Below are 19,170 nucleotides of genomic sequence, written 5' to 3'. Positions count from 1 at the left end.
TAAGCCTCAATTGCTCAGTTGTATATGAAAAAAGAGATTAAGTCGCTCTGGATAAGGGCATCTGCCAAATGCCATAAATGTAAATGTAAATGTACATTAATCACACCTTCTAATCCATATAATTTGAATCAGGTGTTCAAGGTTGTTTGCCAGTGATTACAACCTGCTTAGGGAGTGCAGGTGGAACCAGTCTTATTTATACCCCTCTCATATCTAGTGTCTGGTGTTCCCTTTGGTACTGAGGTGTGTGGTGTCATCATGCCAAAATCTAAAGAGATCTAGGCCTTCAGAAAAAAGGTTGTGGATGCCTATGAGTCTGGCAAGGGATTTAAAAAGATCTCCAAATTAATTGAGATACATCATTCCTCATTCCACTGCAAAGGACGCAGATTTTAAACGACTTCCAATTTGTCCAGGATTGGAGAGGGCAGAAATTCAGCTCAAGAGCAGACCATCTGATGCAAAAAGAAGTCTCTAAGAAACCCAACATTTCATCACAGGATCTGCTAGTACGTCTTGCAGCTGTTGGTGTCAAAGTGCATGCTTCTACAATCAGAAAGAGATTGCACAAATTTGACCTGCATGGGAGGCGTGCCAGGAAAAAGGCTTTGAAAGACTACAGTTTGCCAATGAGCATATAGGCAAAGACCAGGCCCTTTGGAATAATGTGCTCTGGACAGATGAAGTAAAGATAGAGTTGTTTGGCTAATGTAACAGCAGACATGTTTGGTGTGGACTATTGATATTTCTGTTGGATGAATGATTGAAAAAGCTAATTTTGCCTTCAGGTATATCAACGTCATTAATAGGCACTGTCTCAAAGATGATCAAATTCTTGCTTGTCAAAATATGTCAAAAAAGCCAACAATTTCCATTGGGTGTACTAATTTTTCACCTGACTGAATGTCACGTTGACATTTTTGAGTTTTCGTATTTCGGGCCCTATCAGACCTGATAGTCTAGATAGTGACAGAAGTGATGAGCATGGTGACCGTTGGAAGCAAAACACACAGTAAGAGAGAGAGAGAGAGAGAGAGAGAGAGAGAGAGAGAGAGAGAGAGAGAGGGAGGGAGAGAGGGAGAGAGGGAGGGAGAAGGCGGTGGTTAGGTTTTGCCAACATGAGGAATTCATTCCTCTGGAAGAGAGGAAGGAAGCATCAGGGCCCAGAGGACCCACAGCAAAGGCTGCTGTGCAGTTTGTGGTATGCAGAAAAACAGTTGCTGGATCAAGTCATTTTTAACACAGCACAAAACAAGCTGTATCAGGCCACTCGAGCTGCATGACACCACAAACACCATGCAAACAATAGCAGTTTCTGTACTGTTCTGTACTGTTTACAATCCTGTAAACCTTAAATGCTGGGCTCTGATGGATCCAGACTCACATTCCTCACACTACCTACTCGTTCTGAATAGTTTCATGTAGTCTCTATGAATTTCAATAATAAGCTTTAAGATGGATAACTGAATAATAAGCTGACCAGCTGAGGGGATAGCAGCCTCAAATGAAGACTGAAATCATTTATACGATATATTTCAAAGACACAAAAGTTCTGTTGCTGTATTGCATTGCATCAGACTCAGCTGCTTAATTCACTTGAGTCATCATGAACTAGAATGTGATAATTCTTTATCATAAAATCTTACATCTTACCCTTCACCATATTAAAACACCTTGCTTTTTATTAGTTGTTAGTACAATTATTACAGCTGAGTCTAAAAGTTTGCATCTCCAAAAACAAAACACAAAAGAAGTGGTGAGGCTTATTTTAGTATATATGCTCCCAAAGACAGCTTAAAACTCTGCTTTTTACTTAGACATGTTGTATCATTTGCCATTCTATCTGAAATTTTCTAAATGTAATTTGCATTAAATATTTCTTTTTAATATATATATTATTTTTTTTAAAGTTTCATAAACAAATGATCACATTTATCTTTATAATTAATTACTTAGTCATGGTTACTTTGTTATTATTATTAGTTTATTACTGTTATTTTTAGCATGTCCATTATATTTTTATTTTCTTTATTTTTAGTTAAATTATTTTTCTGCTTCTTCCCTAATGCTGACTTTAATTTGAAAGTTTTTTTGTAAAGTTCTTTGATCTACATTTTAATATATGAACATTGCTATATAAATAAAGGTTCTTCTTCCTCTTTTCTTCTTCTTATTATTATTATTATTATATCTTAGTTTCCCGGACAAAAAGAGTCAAATGCACCACTTTTTTAAAAATTGATCTACAAAAATTCTAAGAAATGATAACAAAATGTGTGTGTGTCTTCCTAGAAGGCATCAATGAAAAACAATTAAGCAAAATAAACAAAAAAGGGAAGTGTTCACATGACCATGTAATTTGGCAGCATTAGAAGACAGGAATATTACAACTGGGAGGATCACAAAAGCTACTCAGAAGATACACAAAGATGCTAGAGACAGTTATAAATGCAAAGGATGCACATACAGAGTACTCGTGTATTATTATTATATTTATCCAACATTGAGGTGCAACGATTTGGACTTCTATGGTTTTGCTTTTTTATCTTATTTTTCAACACTATTTTGCCATTAATGATGATATGATAATGAAGGAACATCTCTGAGACCTGATACAACGATGGTCTGGGTGGTATAAATTCAATTTCTCTGTCTTCTTCATTTTGTCCTCAACTTTAGCTGAGGTAAAAATAACACACGAATCAGAATGAATTATTCAGGGAATATCCATTCAGTTAATCTTTAGTAAATCTAATTTTATGAGCAACATGTTGCACATAATGTGCTCTTGGGTGCTTTCCTAATGACTTTCATGAGACAATCCTTAAACAGTCTTAAACGGACATTCCACTTTTACACCAGTTTCTGTTAGAAACTGGCATCAGTTTTCAACATGCACCATTACCATTACCTTATTGTAATTTCAGCGTGTGAAAAGAGAAGGCAGCAGAAGGTACATTATGACCATCATAAAGCGTGTGAATACTGTGCTGTAGCTTAGTAACCAAAGCAGCTTCACCTCTCTTCTGTCTGTACATGACCCAGGATAAACTCCAGCTAATGTATCCAAAAAGGCAAGAGGGCGAGAAAGAAACATTGCTATATTTTGAGCTTTTGCCCTGAGGCTTTGCGCCGTCAATCAGAGGTGCACAATGGCCACCGGGAGAGTGGAGTCGTTATAATGATCAACAATGCAGTGGTCCCATGAGATTTGAAGGGTCAGGCTAATCTCCACATCGGCAGCACCCAATGGGTGGTCTGCCAGCTTACACTCCCTCAGTCTCTCCCTGTCTCATCTACATGCTGGAAGAACGAACAAGAGCTATGAGACAGCTGCACAATGGCAGTGCTCATGCTAAACACTTCAGGAATTTTGAACATGTTCTGAACTTAAAGAATATTAAATAAGTACAATAGGTTTTCCATAAGCAGGGCTGTATAATTTAGTATAACCAGCCTTTAAATGTCATGAAATCAGTCCTGTATTTAATAATCATTTAATTCCACATATGCTTTTTCTCAAGTCATCTTTGGAATTTTTTACATATACATTTATAGCATTTGGCATATGCCCTTATCCAGAGCAACTTACATTGATCTCATTTATCCAACTGAGCAGTTGAGGATTAAGGGCCTTGCGCAAGAGCCTAGCAGTGGCAGTTTGGTGGTGCTAGGATTTGAACTCAGAACCTTCCAACCTTCCAATCAGAAGTCCCATGTCTTAATCACTGAGCTCGTGTAACAGAGTTCAAACATCACTGTTAAATTCATGCAGAATTTGGGAAAATTTACCATTGGCTATTGCACCACTATATTTGCATATATTTGCATACCTTATATAGCGGGTTAGAGCATTAGAGCATGTGTAACCTGCTCGCATGTGCTGAGCTATGTAACTGTGCCATCATAGGGTTGGGTTTTTCCCATTTTGTATAGTTTTTTTTTAAACCATCATTCATAAACTGATGGTCACTTAGTTTATTGTTATTTTGTATTAATGCGAATTGATGAAAGTAATGAAGGAATGAGTATTCTTTTTTTAGTTTCTGTCCATTATATGTTCACTATCACCTTATGAAACGGTACATTTCACAGCAGCAGAGTCTTATATCTCTTGCTGTCGACTTCTGAGCAACATCGATCCACTATATGTTAACCAGCCTTTGGTCATGTTTGTCCCAGGTACAATAAAAGAAAACTGTGACTGTCCACCTGTTCTTAGAGTGAACCTTTAACCAACCATCACACCATCCTAAAGGGGTTATTCTTCTTCTTGCAGGCTTCCAGACAGAACCCTGCAACAAGAGCCGTTAAGGGTTCCACAAGAAGGACCTGACTGAATTTTTTTTTCGAAGAAACTGCTGATCTCCTAAGATTTTCACACACAACACAGTCTCTAGAGTTTACACATAATGGTGTGAGAAACAAAAAAACATCCAGTGACTGGCAGTCCTGTTGGCAGAAACACTTGATGATGAGAGCAGTCAGACGAGAATGAGCAGACTGTTTTGAGTTGAGAGGAAGGCTGCAGTAACTAAAATAATCACTGATTACAAAAATAGTAAGCAGAAAATAATGAAGAAAAACTTTGAAGCAGATAGGATACAACATCAGAAGACCACACTGAGTTCCACTCCTCCCAGTCAGGTGTGCACAGGATCACAGATACTGGACATTTGAAGATTGCAACAAAAACCATTTCTCCTCGTTCTGATGTTTGATGTGAACATGAACAGAAACTCTCAACCATTGTGCGGCATGAATGAGCAGGGACATACATAGGTGTCCTGTCAAAGTGAATGTGTGTGTGTGTGTGTGTGTGTGTGTGTGTGTGTGTGTGTGTGTATATATGTATGTGCATAAATATGTATATATAAAAACACAATGAAGGCTGCTGGATTCTGCTGCAAAAATAAGAAGTGCAACACTCAAAGAAAAAGAAGAACCGTGGCTAGTTCTACAACATGCTCAGTAAAACTTACAGCTAATTTCCTTATAAAACTGCACTAATTGTACCTGAGACTACTATTTTTATTTTTATTGTCACACCAAATATGTATTTTGTTTCATTTACTACTGTTTACTGCTCTTTACATTATTTTTCTAGAATGTAGAAACATTTAATTATTTAGTAATTCATTATTATTATTATCAAGTATTATTTTGAAGGCATCTTTGCTCTACAGCAAATATATATATATATATATATATATATATATATATATATATATATATATATATATATATATATATATATATATATCCATTGCCATGAGCCAGAAAGCATCTAGTCAATATCCATGACTTAAAAAAAGACATTAGATTTCTCATAACATGAGCATAAACACTGACTAAATAGGTGAACACTGACTAAATATGTGAAGACTGACTAAATATGGACCTCTTCATGTAAAATCCCCAAGGGACATGCCTTCATATATTATGTAAATCAGACAGCTAAAAACCTTTCACTGAATGATTCATCTTGATTGTCAGACACTGACAGGCATTAGACATCTTTTTGAAACTATTCTGTTTCTCTGCATGCTCTAGATTTGAATATCATCTATCTAGTTAGCAGGTACTTAGTAGTTATTATTTATGATGGGGAAAAAAGCAAACAAAAAGTGACCTCAGAGCCTGCTTTGCATACCCGAGTTTATCGTTTCTTTATCCGGTAAAAGACAGAGAGGAAGTGTTTTAGCCACATGGAAAGCAGGTGATGTGGGGGATTCCAGATGCAGGAAAATGAATCAGAACATTCCAACATTCACTTTTCACCTCTCTCTCTCTATCTGGCTCTCTCTCTCTTTCTCTCACACTCTCCTTTCTCAAGTATATCACTTCTCTATATCACCCTCCCTCCCTTTCTCACCAACTCTTCTTACTGTCTGTTTCTCACTATGTGTCTGTTTCACAGTTGATTTAACGGTGAAGGTGGGGTTCTCTAATATCTCTGGTGGTACCAGTTCAACTTACAGACACTCAACTGCCTAACCACTGAAACCACACAACAGAAAGAACATTTTAGCAGTCATTCAAATTTCACAAACTGAATTGACAGTGAAACCGAGTGGGTTAATACCTATACTTGAGGCTGTGCTACTGAGTGGGGATTCCGTTAAGTTTCTACAAATTTCCCTCAGATACCTCAGAAAAAAGTCCAGCAGATGATATGCAATACTCGCTTTCTAAAATGCTTAACAGACCAATACAATACACATTTGAGTAGCATCTCCTATTTTCAGTGTGAAGTGGAAAAGATACAATGTCCATTCACAAGCTATATGCTATCTCTTGACATCAGAGCTCCCTTCAAGAGACTATGGCTTCAAAGAATGACAGGGGGAATTCACTGATTCAATCACGTGATCCATTTCATCTCCAGACCACTTTGTGGGGCCCAGTGACATTAATCAGCCAGTCTCATTTTACACTTTTTATACACCTGCTGTTAGACTAGCAGCTGATGGGTGGCTTTTCTTTCAGTGCAGCTCACGCCTGTTTGGAAGCTGTCCATGTCAGACTCAGGGGACCAGCTGATCTATTCACTTTACTGCAGGTCACTTTTTTAAACTTACCAAAGGTGCATTATAGAAATAAATCTAACCAGGCCTGCACCTAACTAAGCTATTTTTTTTTTTAAATCTCTCCATTGCTAAAATAGACCTGGGAGGACTCAAGAGACGGGGTAGAAATGTAGAAACATGGGGTTTAAATGCAAAGATTAGACATCAGCTTTATAACAAGCTTTTCCATGAAGGACAATAATGGCGATCGTGATATTTATTCTTAATTTGGGATCAGTGATATTGGGATCAGTCACTTGTGTAAAAAGACAGACATATTTGCAGTGTCAGGAGGCAGGTAGCTACAAGTAGTAGTGCTACTAACTTTTTTCACCAAGTAGCAGTGTAGCACGATAAAACTAGCCAGCTAGATATTTCCCCCCAAAAAACTGAACCAAGAGTAGTGGAATTTAAATCATGAGTAGCTTGTAGCTTGCGCTTGTAGCTTGTAATACTTTTTTTAAAACAAGAGAGTGATATTAGGATCAGGTTCATTTATTATTGTAAGATACCATTTGTTTTGGATGAATGTTTATAAGCGTGATTTCATAAATTTGCTATGTAGCTCATGTTCTTGGACTGTTTTTTTTAAGTTAAAGGTATATACAACAACCATGAAAAGAGGGCAAGGAAATGCCAAGTGGACTCACCACTGATGTAAGCGCCATCTGAAAACTGTATATGCGTGCCAGGCCAAAGTCTGCCAGTTTGATCTGTCCTCCACTGGTGACCAGAATATTCTGAGGCTTCAGGTCTCTGTGAACCACACGGTGTGAATGAAGGAAGTCCAACCCCTGCAGCAACTGGTACATCATATCCTGAAAAACACAGAAAACCCAGATTTTCCCTATTATCTCTGGTCCAGATATGTCAGCATTGCTTTATGGATGAGTAGCAGGCTAATGAGAAGGTAAAGGAAATCAAGGAATGAGAAGGAAAGGAAATGTTCAAAGATGTGAGCAAATTATCACAGGATCCTGTTGATATCAGAATTTCTGTTTGGAAAATTTTGGCTTTTGGCTTGGCTTGGCGGAAAAATTGAGTGTGGCCCTTTAATCTGGAGCATGGCAGATGTTGTTAACTGATATTGACGCAGGGCCGGAAAGACATGTTACTTTAAAGTCCTGTGCTGCTGGGCCTCCACTTCCCTGCAGCTGTCTTTCGAGCACTTGTTCAGTCTGTGGGCCAAGCGAAAAGCAAGCCTTAATGCCTATGAAATGAGAGAAAACGGCTTAACTGCCATTTCCTCTGGTGTAACTTGCACAATAGGAGCATGAAAAAACTACAGCCATGGAGGCTCTTGGAGCTGCCCTGATGGTCAATAAGCAAAGGTGTCTGACAAATGGGAAAGGGTTTTAAAAAAGCAAGTGACCATTTGTTGCAAGAATTTCCCCAAACTAGAGGCACGGGTTGATGGCAGTCCTGGAGAAACCTGCCTCCAAGACCTCACAAGTGACATGGATCCGAGCCCACCACCCCATTCAGTCCCCAACCAGCTGGTAAGTGATTAAAAGCACTGACACAATAGTGTGAACACTCAAGCGGAAAACATTTGCAAACGGCACAGATCTGGTCATAAGAGGGAAGGGGATGGGGCCTCTGATAATGCGGATAAAGGGAGCTAGAGCCAAATGAACGTGTGTATGAGGGTGAGGCCTGGGGGCATGGTGGCCACCATAAACAAGGGCCCCTTTCTAAATGCCCATCCAGCCATGACCTACCAGACCTACCAAGCTGCCGTGGCACAGGCAGGCTGGCGCAACGGCATTATGCCTCATCAGTTACTCTGCTTTGGCTTCGAGCCATATTGCCACATTTCCTCAAGCATAATGACCCAAGGACAAAACAAACACTCACCCCACAGCCCTCTTTTTTGTCTTTTTAACTTAAGCTGCACTGCGTCTACTGAGATTGTATAATTAAAGGGTTAATACGACTGACCTGTTTACTTAATGTCAATTGAATAGGATAAATGAAAATAACAATATATCTAATAACAGAATAACAGGCAGAACCTTATTCCATTTAACACCTGTTAAGTGGCTACCTCTCCTTGTCTAAAAACCTCTCCTTGTCTTCCACAGTGCAATTCAAGAGGCTGAATTTAAAAGCTATGGAAGTGCCACTTAGTACATTTCATTGTGTAGCATTACCTCAGAGCAAAAAAACCTGATTACAGCTTAAAACCATCTGCTTAAGCAAGCAACAGCATCAACCTCAAACACCCAGGACAAACACTACACCTGTCCTAAACATCACCTCGTTTGCAAAGGACATGGACAGAGCACTAAGGAAAAAAAGAGAAGAGACAAAAAAACACAGTCTCCTTAAAAACAGCAGTCAAAACAGAGCCTCCAGAAGGCACCCCCCATTCTCATGCTAATTCATGAGAGGCAGCCATATTGTTTATTGTAGCCTGGCACAATGCAAGACATCTGCCAGTTAGCATTAGTTGTAATTCCCTCCCCATGCTTCATTAGGCTCTCCTTTATGGGGCGGAGACAAGCCTCAGAGAGACGCTGAGCCTGGAATGGCCGGCCGGACTTGCCAACACAACACCAGCTGCTTGATGTCCTTCCAGCCCGTTTGATTCTTGGGGCCTTTTTCATCAATTAGCATGTGGTGGGTCCAAAATGAGGCAGGAGTGGACAGAATGGGGGATTTGGAGTGGATGGGAAGGAGGGGGGAGCTGGGAGCTCTGCAATCTGGTGTCTTTCTGGGAGGGCGAGAGTAAATGAAGTTGTTGGGGGTCTTTAGCAATACTGCACTAGAGCCTATCATCTGTCCCTAATGTCCACTATATCATGTTCTGATGAGAAATCCAATCTGCCCAAGAAAATCCAACCTGACTATACAGTTTTCCACAAACTTATTTTGGTTAATTAAGCCTTATGGGCGACAGATTAAAGCACAAACCAACATAAATGAACTTATTAAAGGTTTGGGCCATCATGAGCTACAAGAACAGATTCAGTGTGCCTTGGCATATATTCTACAAGCCTCTGGAACTATTCTGGAAAGATGAACATTGTTCTTCCAAAAGATATTCCCTTAATTGGTGTGTTGATGATGGTGGTAGAGGGCACTCAGTCCAAATTCTCCCAGGTATTTAACCAGGGTGAGATCTAGTGACTATAAAAGCCATAGCATAAAATTTATTCATCATACATTTACTCATCAAAACATCAGTTCAGTGAGCCGTTATACCCTGTCGATGGAGGCATGGTCATCCTGGAGGAGACCACTCCCATCAGCATAGAAATGTTTCATCATCGAATAAAGTTGATCAGTCAAAAGAACTTTGTATTGATTTGTAGTCTGTATTGTACAGCAGTTCTCTTCTCAAAAATGATATTTGTCCATTTGCTTTGCACTTTTCTCCCTAATCTCTTGCCAGCTGTCATGAAACCATGCGTTCATAAATGGCTGATCAGCAGCAAGACATGCTGTTTAGCAGACTATGTTTTGAGAACCAGTGGATTATGTACCATAAAATATAGTCAAAATGTTTGCGTCTCCAAAGATTTTCCTTCATGTTGATAGATAAACTAGCAAAGGAAACCCTTTACATATAAATATGCACTTTAGAAAAGTCAGTTTTCAGTAGAACACAACTGAAGAGAAGATATATCTCGTTTCAGGACTTAATGTATCATATCCTTTGGGCACAGGCATGGAAATAAGATAAATGGATTTGTAAGACTAGCAGGTGGGAACGGGACTGATGAGAAAGTAGGTGTTCAGGAAAAAAAAATCCAACATTTCCATCGGATATTCAGCATTTTAGAAAAGTGGTAAGAGAACTCTGACGATGCTGGCCTTAAAGGATTATCTGTGGACTAATGAAAAGTATATCCACACTACATAAGGATCGCTTACTTACTGCCCCTTACAGAAGCCTCCTACATTCAATTTCTCTATTCACAACAAAAAGCGAGCAACTGAGAGGGCCACTGCAGACAAAACCACACATACACACACACTCAGAACAACATTCCTCTGGCTAGTCTTCAGTGAAAGCCAGAGCTGAATGAAAATAGAGGCACACACAAGGGCCCAGCTCTTTAATTAGAAGCCCATCTACCACATGCACTGCCCATCAAAAGGCCAGGCCTCACCCTAGTCTTAGAGAGTTCCATCCTCCATCTGCTTCTTTAAAGCATGCCAAAAGACTCCATTTATATTCTCATTCAGGGGCCTCAAATTGGAAATCCAAAACACAAGGTTTACTTGTGTAATACACATAAGTCATATTGGTAAAAGTGTGTGAGGTGCTCTGAATCAGCTAAAAGGTCAGCATATATACAGTCGAGGCCAAAAGATAGGCTAAAGATATTCAATCTCGGTTTTTTGCAACTCGACACATTTCATGTTACCATACATTTATTGTGACAAGTCAATTACAGCATCTACTTTGTTCATATCAGATGTCATTTTAAAACAATCAATTAGAGATAGAAATTATTTATTCACTATATCTGACTTCCAGTGTGTAAAATTTATTTATACACCAAGTTTGCTGTCTCTTTAAACAGTCTGGAAGATTCCAGAAAGTAATGTAGATGCTTTCGATTGGCCAATTACCATAATTAGGAGTTAATTAAGAGTGCACATGTGACTGTAGCAGGGCCTACTGTACCATTGAAGTCCAAGCAAACATAAAAAGCTTGGGACCATACAGACACTGCATTGTTCAGGAAAGTGGCACAAAATAACTCCAAATGATGAACAAACTTTGGTCCAAAAGATTCTGAACCTCAAGATAGCAACTTGTGAATGAGGTGAAAGATTTGGAGGCATCAGATACCACATATCTACATCCACCATTAAGCGACTCCTAATTCCCCATGGTCTGAAACATGGTCATTAAGGAAGAATCCCCTACTCCAAGACCAGCATTAAAAAGCCAGTCTAAAGTTCACCAGCCTTTGGAGGAGTGTTCTCTGGTCAGATGAAACAAAAATTGAATTGTTAGGCCATTGATTAGTGCTGTATATGAGGAATTAGGATGAGGCATCAATGGTTGAAATAGGGACTGGTACACTTCAGTAAATAGATGGCATAGATGAAGAAGGATTATCTGAACATACTGAAACAACACTTCAAGACAGCCAGAAAGTTCAAATTTTGCCACAAGTGAGACTTACAGTACAGTGATCCTAAGCATACCTCCAAAATCAAAGTATTGAAGTGGCCATCATGAAAGTCTGTCCTGAATCCCATAGAAAATTTTAGGACTGAACTGAAAAAGTGAGTCCTAGTAAAGAGGCCAACAATCCAACAAAGAGTTACACTAGATCTGTCAGAAGCAAAGGGCTAAGGTTCTCTTTACTTAGAAACCCAGTTAAAGAAGTACTGAGAGATGCATTTGATCCAAGTTCAAGCAATTAAAAGGCAATTCCATAATCTTAGCTATTATTTTGAAACTGCCTTTTGTGAAAATAAAGTAGATGTCCTAACTGTACTAACACAGGAAATGTATGGTCACATGAAATGTGTGGAGTTGTTAAAAATAGAGTATGAATGTCTTTAGTGTAGGTGCATGTAAGGAAGCCTTTGGCATCAACTGTATAAGTCTTCCTCTTTTTGTATTTTTTTTTTTTTTTGAACAAGTAATGCCAAGAATCTGCTGCTGCTATTTAGCTTTCTAATGATTTATAAATGATCAGCTGTTGAGTACCTTTATGGTTTCGGGTGGCACTCCTGGATCAGGCGCTTTTTCTAGGTATGTGGTCAAGTCTTGGTCCACATGCTCAAAGACCAGAGTCAGTTTGGTCTCCCGATCAGTTCTAGAAACTGTACAGACATCAAACAACCTAGAGGAATAACATAAGAAAACATGTGATCATGAGCAAACATATTCATCATTCAAACATACTATTTTCATTGTATTTATCTCTTGGCAAAGAACTATAGAGAATGTTGTTCATTTTTCAGCATGAAGCAGCCTGATGTTCAAATGTTAAATGAACCAAACACTATAGTTAAGAGGGGAAAAATCCTAAAGGGTGAGCTAACTGTCCAGACTAGTTTGCCTGACTGTCTGAAAGAATGCTTGTTATGCTTCAAATACCAGAGTTTTCATGGCAAAGTGCAAATAAGTGATCAGCATTTCCAACTGTAAGTTCATGACAGATCAGCTTCTTGACATGCTGTGAGTATTCTCTCATGATCAGGTGAAAATTACTATAATGATATTTTAAATGGTTAAGATTCCTTTAACCTTTACAACATTAAAATCATGTTTAATTAAATCTGTCATATATTGACAAAAAATACATTTGCCAATCAACGGATCAATTCAAAGATAATAATTATAGACTAAATTTAAAATGCACATTTTCCATAATTTTGTACCAGACGCTTTTGTAATTTTTATTTTATTTTACATATTTTCCCTTTCACACAGCTCATAATTATGTAAGCTCCACCCACTTAATATCAGAATGACTACAATTACCTGTTAGTGACAAGCCTTGAGTCATACATCTAGATATGTATGAAAAAAAATTCCAACTACTTGCACCTTGCTTTGTACTATGAGGAAAAATACAGTAAAACTGGTCACAGTTTCCCAAAAGCATTGTAATGTTGTAACTTGTAACATTGTAATGATCTTTGAACTGCAATGTTTTTTGTTGTGTTTGTTTTTTTTTTTTTTTTTATCAAACTCATCTCATTATGAACTGAATCATCCTCTAGTAATTACTGATAAAATTATGACATTAAAAAAATTGTTTTAGTTGTAAGTGGCAGGCCAAGCCAAACCTTATATATTGTGAAAAATCCTGGAAAGTAACACATTCCTATGACATCACTGATTAAGTTTTCTCCAAAAAATTCTTCTCCAGGAATCCAAATTGTTCCTTTTCAGCTGACATAAAACATATGGAAAAAATCAATCTTCTCATGTGAAACATCTAAGTGTAGCCTGTAGCTATATGAGGCCCTGAAAATACTGCAGACAACATCAATTAGCCATAACATTAAAACCACCTGCCTAATATTGTGTAGGGCCCCCTTGTGCCACCAAAACAGCTCTGAGCCATCAAGGAATGGACTCCACAAGACCTCTGAATATGTTCTGTGGTATCTGGCATCAAGACATTAGCAGCAGATCTTTTAAGTCCTGTAAGTTGCAAGGTGGGGCCTCTGTGGGTCGGACTTGTTTGTCCAGCACATCCCACAGATGCTCAATTGGATTGAGATCTGGGGAAATCTGGAGGCCAATTCAACACCTTGTTCCTCAAACCATTCTTGAACAATTTTTGCTATTTGGCAGGGCACATTATCCTGCTGAAAGAGTCCACTGCCATTAGGAAATATCATTGCCATGAAGGGGTGTACTTGCTTAAGTAGTTGATATGTATCAAAGTAACATCCACATGAATGCCAGGACCCAAGGTTTCCCAGCAGAACACTGCCCAGAGAATCACAGTGCCTCTGCCAACTTGCCTTCTTCCCATAGTGCATCCTGGTGTCATCTCTCCCCCAGGTAAGCAAAGCACGTGCACCTGACCATAAAATAAAACTGATTTATCAGACCAGGCCACCTTCTTCCATTGCTCCATAGTCCAGTTCTGACGCTCACCATTGTAGGAGTTTTCAGTGGTAGACAGGGGTCAGCATTGACACTCTGACCGTTCTGCGGTTACGCAGCCCCATACGCAACAAGCTGCAATGCATTTTGTGCTTCTGACACCTTTCTATCATAGTCAGTATTAACCTTTTCAGCAATTTGGGCTACACACAGTAAAATCCAGTGTTGAATTAACACCTACAGTGTTGATTTATGTCCTGTCAGACACAAATGAACACTAAAAGAGTTAATTCCACACTCTAGGTGTTAATTCTACACAGTAGTTCTTCTGTGGGATCAGACCAGATGGGCTTGCCTTTGAACTCCACATGCATCAATGAGCCTTGGGTGCTCATGACCCTGTTGCTGCTTCACCGATTGTCCTTCTTTGGACCACTTTTTGTAGGTACTAAACACTGCATACCGAGAACACCCCACAAGACCTGCTGATTTGGAGATGCTCTGAACCAGTCTTTAACCATCACACTTTGGCCCTTGTCAAATTCACTCAGATCCCTTTCACCAGTCAGTGGTTTTAATGTTATGGCTAATCAGTGCAGGTTACCCTTTTCCACATGGCTGCTTTACATCAGAAACATCTTTGTTTACTACAAGTTTTTTGTTTTTTTTTTCCAGTAAATGCAACATCCATTGCACAATATGGTGTGTCAGACAGAATTGGTGAAAAACACATACAGTGTCCTCCACTAATTGTCACGATCTCCCCTTCTGGCAGCACGCTCAGAGAGCCGGAGGGCACGCGCATGCACGGGCTACGTGCACGAGTACTCAGGGAACGCATGCTCTTCGGATGTTGATAACCATGACATTGTTTACTGTGGACACGTGCATTTGTTTTGTTTCTGTTCTGTCTCCTCCCTGTTTTGTCACTGGTTGTTGTTCGAGGGTGTGGCTTCATTGTTTTCAGCTGCCAGCACTTAACACTGATTATGTTCGGGATATATACCGCTCATATTAGATATAGTATAGTATAATAGTATAATAGTTCATGTTACGTACCTTGTTAGATTTAGTTAGTTTATCACGCTAGATTAGTTCATTTAGACCATGCTGGTATTTCCGCTCCCAGTTCCTTGTCATAGCTTTATGTTTCCTGTTTTGTGTTTTGACCCTGTTTTCTGTGACCGTGACTTCGATTCCTGCTTTGCCCCGTTTATGCCTGTTTGCCGATCGACCGACCCACTGCCTGTTTTTGACAACACATCTGTTTCACGATTTGGATTTATCTGCCTGTCTGCTTTAAATAAAAACGTCTTTACCTGCACCTGCTTCCGTATTCTACTCCATTACGTCTTGGGACATGACACTAATAGTGGCACCCTTGGTAAATATGAGCAAAGAAGGCTGTGAAAATTTGTTATTATTGTTTAACCTTTCGGTCTTTTGTTTAAAAAAATTCACAAGTATATTCTGCTCTCATGGATATCAAACAATTGCAAACAAAACACAGGTTTATCCAAATCTTTGTTAAATATATGTGTGGCACAATTATTGGCACCTCTATGAATTCATTTGAGAAAAATATATTTGAAGTATATTCCCATTGATATTTTTAATTTATTTTAGTACACCTGGGTGACTAAGAACAGGAAACTGTTCAACCATGACTTCCTGTTTCACAGGGGTATAAATATGGGGTAACACAAAGGCCAAATTCCCTTTGTCATTCATTACAATGGGTAAGACCAAGGAGTATAGCTGTGATGTGCAGCAAAAGGTTGTTGGGCTTCACAAAATGGGAAGTGGCTATAAAAATATAGCAAAAGCTTTGAAAATGCACATTTCCATCATCAGGGCAATAATTATGAAGTTCCAGAAAATTGTTATGACATTTACTCTGAGGTGAAAGAAAATGGGGAAAGTATAGGGCACTTCTAAGCAACTTAACAATGAGCTAACCAGATCCCTCTCTAACTCATCAAACCATCATTAAATCACACTGACCTGCAAACAGCACATTTTCCAATGTTTTAGCTTTTACTTTCTTGAGATGTTGCTGAACGTTGTAAGGTGGCTCCTGCATTTTGATTTGCCATTTCTGTGGACTTTGTCATCCTTGACTGATGAATTGCATTCCAATATCAGTGTGATACTGTAGAATTTTTTTAAATTCAAACACAGTTGTTATTTTACCTTTCCTTGTCACTGGGATGGCACCCTAAATGGTGGACTATTTGTACCTGTAGTGTTCATTTTTTGCTTGGAATGGTGTACGTCATGTACCTTTAAAGTATTACTCTAAAACTTAATTAAAATACCTTAAGGACCAAATGTGTGCCTCATTTTTAAAATGTATTCTACATTCACAATAGCCTACCATGTAAAAGATACACATTACAGGCACAAAAGCTGTATTCTTCAGGGTACCACCCCAGACACAAGGCAAGGTACAGAGTAGTACTTTTTAAAGCTGATTCTGAACACTTTGGTTCAATATGATATATCGCCCTCTGGACCTTCCTGATGGAGCCTTGTGACTCAGTCCCTGCTGCTGTGGACAGTCCCACATAGATACCCTAAAGATTTGCACTTCCCATCAGTTTATACCCGTGACTCACGCTTTCTTCATTGGATAATTTCATCTGGATAATAGAATTGTACCTGAGAATTGCTGCTGTAATCATACAGACAATGATGCTCATACTGAACATTCGTTCAACTTCAAAAAACTGTTTGACTTTATAGTATAGAATTGTGGTAGAGTAATTATTTATAATCCTAGACGAGAAAGAGTTCCCTTTTGAATCTGGTTCCTCTCGAGGTCTCTTCCTTGTGTCATCTCAGAGATTGTGTCCTTGCCACCATCCCCATTTTGGTTTCTCATTGGGGATCTAAATATAAATCTACATCTAGGTTTCTGTAAAGCTGCTTTGTGACAATCTCTAATAAAAACGGAATTATGAGAGTGCTTAGAGATTTTAGAGAGTTTAAAACCCCCATGCCGTCTGTACCTGACAACGTTGGGGTGCTCGAAAGACTCGAGCTGCCTCAGTACTGCCACCTCGCGGATAGTGGATAGGGGCATGCCCTCCTCCTCGGTCTGCACGCGCACCCGTTTCAGCGCCACGAAGCGTCCGTTCTTCAGGTCGCGCGCCTTGTACACCTTCCCGTACGCGCCCTCGCCGATCTCAGCCACGGGCTCATACCGCTGATTTAGAGCTTCTTTGTCCATCCTTTTTTTTCGCTATCTACTTGCCTTTCTGGCACGCGCGTCTCTGTGCTCGGATGCAGCCCGACCCCGGGGAATGCCGAAAACGTGCCCGGAAAGGCTCTTTCACGAAGCCATGACCGGGAGAGTCAGCACCGCTTCTGCACGTGCCTTGCCTGTAGGGAGAGCAAGCGCAAAGCGGGGCAAGGTAAACATGAATGAATTGAGCACAAGCTTTGGATTAACATCACAACAGTCTGATGTCCAAACATCTGTCGCGCTGAACGTTTGGCCAATATATATATATAGGCCAATATGTTTTCCCGTTTTTACGCAGTACCAGCTGTAATACTAAAAAATGGCTAAGTTAATCATACAAACATGTGCATAATTTTTTAAGTAAGCTAATCACAATTTATTAAAGGTCTTGCTTGATACATAGGCTATAATATTATGCTTATTACGCATACAATACACAGTGGCTACAATTAAGCAATTCAAAAGAAAGCGTTCACGTAACATAAACAGCCTCCCACAAGACAACGCTCATCAGTAATAATACTGAAGGTAAACCATACAGGTCAGACCTTAGTGGGAAGTTGTAAGTATTTAAAGTTCTGACAGAATGAGCAAAGATGCTCGTGCATTATAGCCCCGAAATCCCCGAGCACGTGGCTGCCTACTGATTTCATTGTTCATAGTATCAATAAAAAGCTGTGGCCAAGCTCCGCGTGTGTAGCCTACAATAGTTTCGGTTTGCGCGACTGGTCAAGCTGACAATACCATAATACTGGCAACTTTTATTAACTTATTTTGCCCGTCTTCTACTAGCCTGTGTATTAAATGCGCGTGAGGATGTGTGCAAAGCAGGCAAGTGCAAAAGTCGCAAAACTGCACAAATAAACAAAAATAATAATAATGCGTAATGCAATAAAAGAATTCTGCAAGTGGTAGACTAGGTTACTTACCCCTTTTAGTTTCTCACTGAAATGTAAATCACGCTACAAGCGTTAGCGTTTATTAAAAGGGGGAAAAAACTGCGAGAAAGAAGCAGCAGGAGTGGGGTTTTTTATTCTCTCCCCCCTTCTACATCCCGGACTGTCCCAGCGAGGCCACACAGGTAGTCGGCGGCTGCAGCGCTTTAACCCCCCATCCTCCCTGCGCCAGCGCCTGCGCCACTCCGGCACACCGAGCTCAACTCAGCGACTTGCTTTTTCGTTTCTTCCCCCAAGCCCTCAGTGAGCGTGCAAGCAGAACTGCTTATATCCTCAGTTCGGCTAGGCTACCGTCCGTCCGTTTTCCCCCAACTACGCGTTTTTCCCATCTAAGCGGAGAGAGTTTGGTGCGCTGAGCTGCTCGGTGAGCTCGCTCTGCCCGTCGCTTTCCCACGCTGTGCTGAATGTTGCCTCGACCCCCTCCGGAGGAGTTTGACACAGAGCAGGGACGTTTCCGCATTCCTCGGCCGACTACAAAGGCCAGCCGCTTTCTCTCTCGCCTTTTCTCTGCCTGCCCTCCCCTGCTACTTCACCATTCACAGCTCTCTCTTTCTCTCTCTCTCTCTCTCTCTCTCTCTCTCTCTCATTGACTGTCAAAAACGTGATCAACGCAGTAAGCTGGGCGGTAGAGAACGAGAGAACTGATCTGTATATATATATATATATATATATATATATATATATATATATATATATATATATATATATATATATATATATATATATAAAACCATTCGGTATAAACCGTGTCACGCTGCAAGACTCCGTCAGAGCTCTGCGATGTTCAAGGCCCAAAGTCAAACGGTTCAATGACAAATAATCTGTTGAGTGCCCAGGTTTACATCCTTCGTGCTTTCA

At 39.8% G+C, this 19,170-nt stretch overlaps 1 protein-coding gene across 1 annotated transcript in view; it reads right to left on the bottom strand.

The window, feature by feature from the left end:
* The window catches only part of cdk6 (cyclin-dependent kinase 6), a 41,320-nt gene extending 22,481 nt beyond the window's left edge, over positions 1 to 18,839 (bottom strand). The window contains exons 1-4 of the mRNA XM_017454562.3: positions 18,286 to 18,839; positions 17,121 to 17,493; positions 12,250 to 12,385; positions 7,220 to 7,387 (exon numbers count right to left, since the gene is read on the bottom strand). Coding sequence (XP_017310051.1) covers positions 7,220 to 7,387; positions 12,250 to 12,385; positions 17,121 to 17,341 — 525 coding nt within the window. The 5' untranslated portion in view covers positions 17,342 to 17,493; positions 18,286 to 18,839. The remainder of the gene's footprint in view (positions 1 to 7,219; positions 7,388 to 12,249; positions 12,386 to 17,120; positions 17,494 to 18,285) is intronic.
* Between the last annotated feature and the right edge of the window lie 331 nt (positions 18,840 to 19,170).

Source organism: Ictalurus punctatus, chromosome 24, assembly GCF_001660625.3.
Source record: "Ictalurus punctatus breed USDA103 chromosome 24, Coco_2.0, whole genome shotgun sequence".
Taxonomy (NCBI): domain Eukaryota; kingdom Metazoa; phylum Chordata; class Actinopteri; order Siluriformes; family Ictaluridae; genus Ictalurus; species Ictalurus punctatus.
The sequence above is the reverse complement of the archived record's forward strand: the minus strand, read 5'-3'. Positions and strand labels throughout refer to the sequence as shown.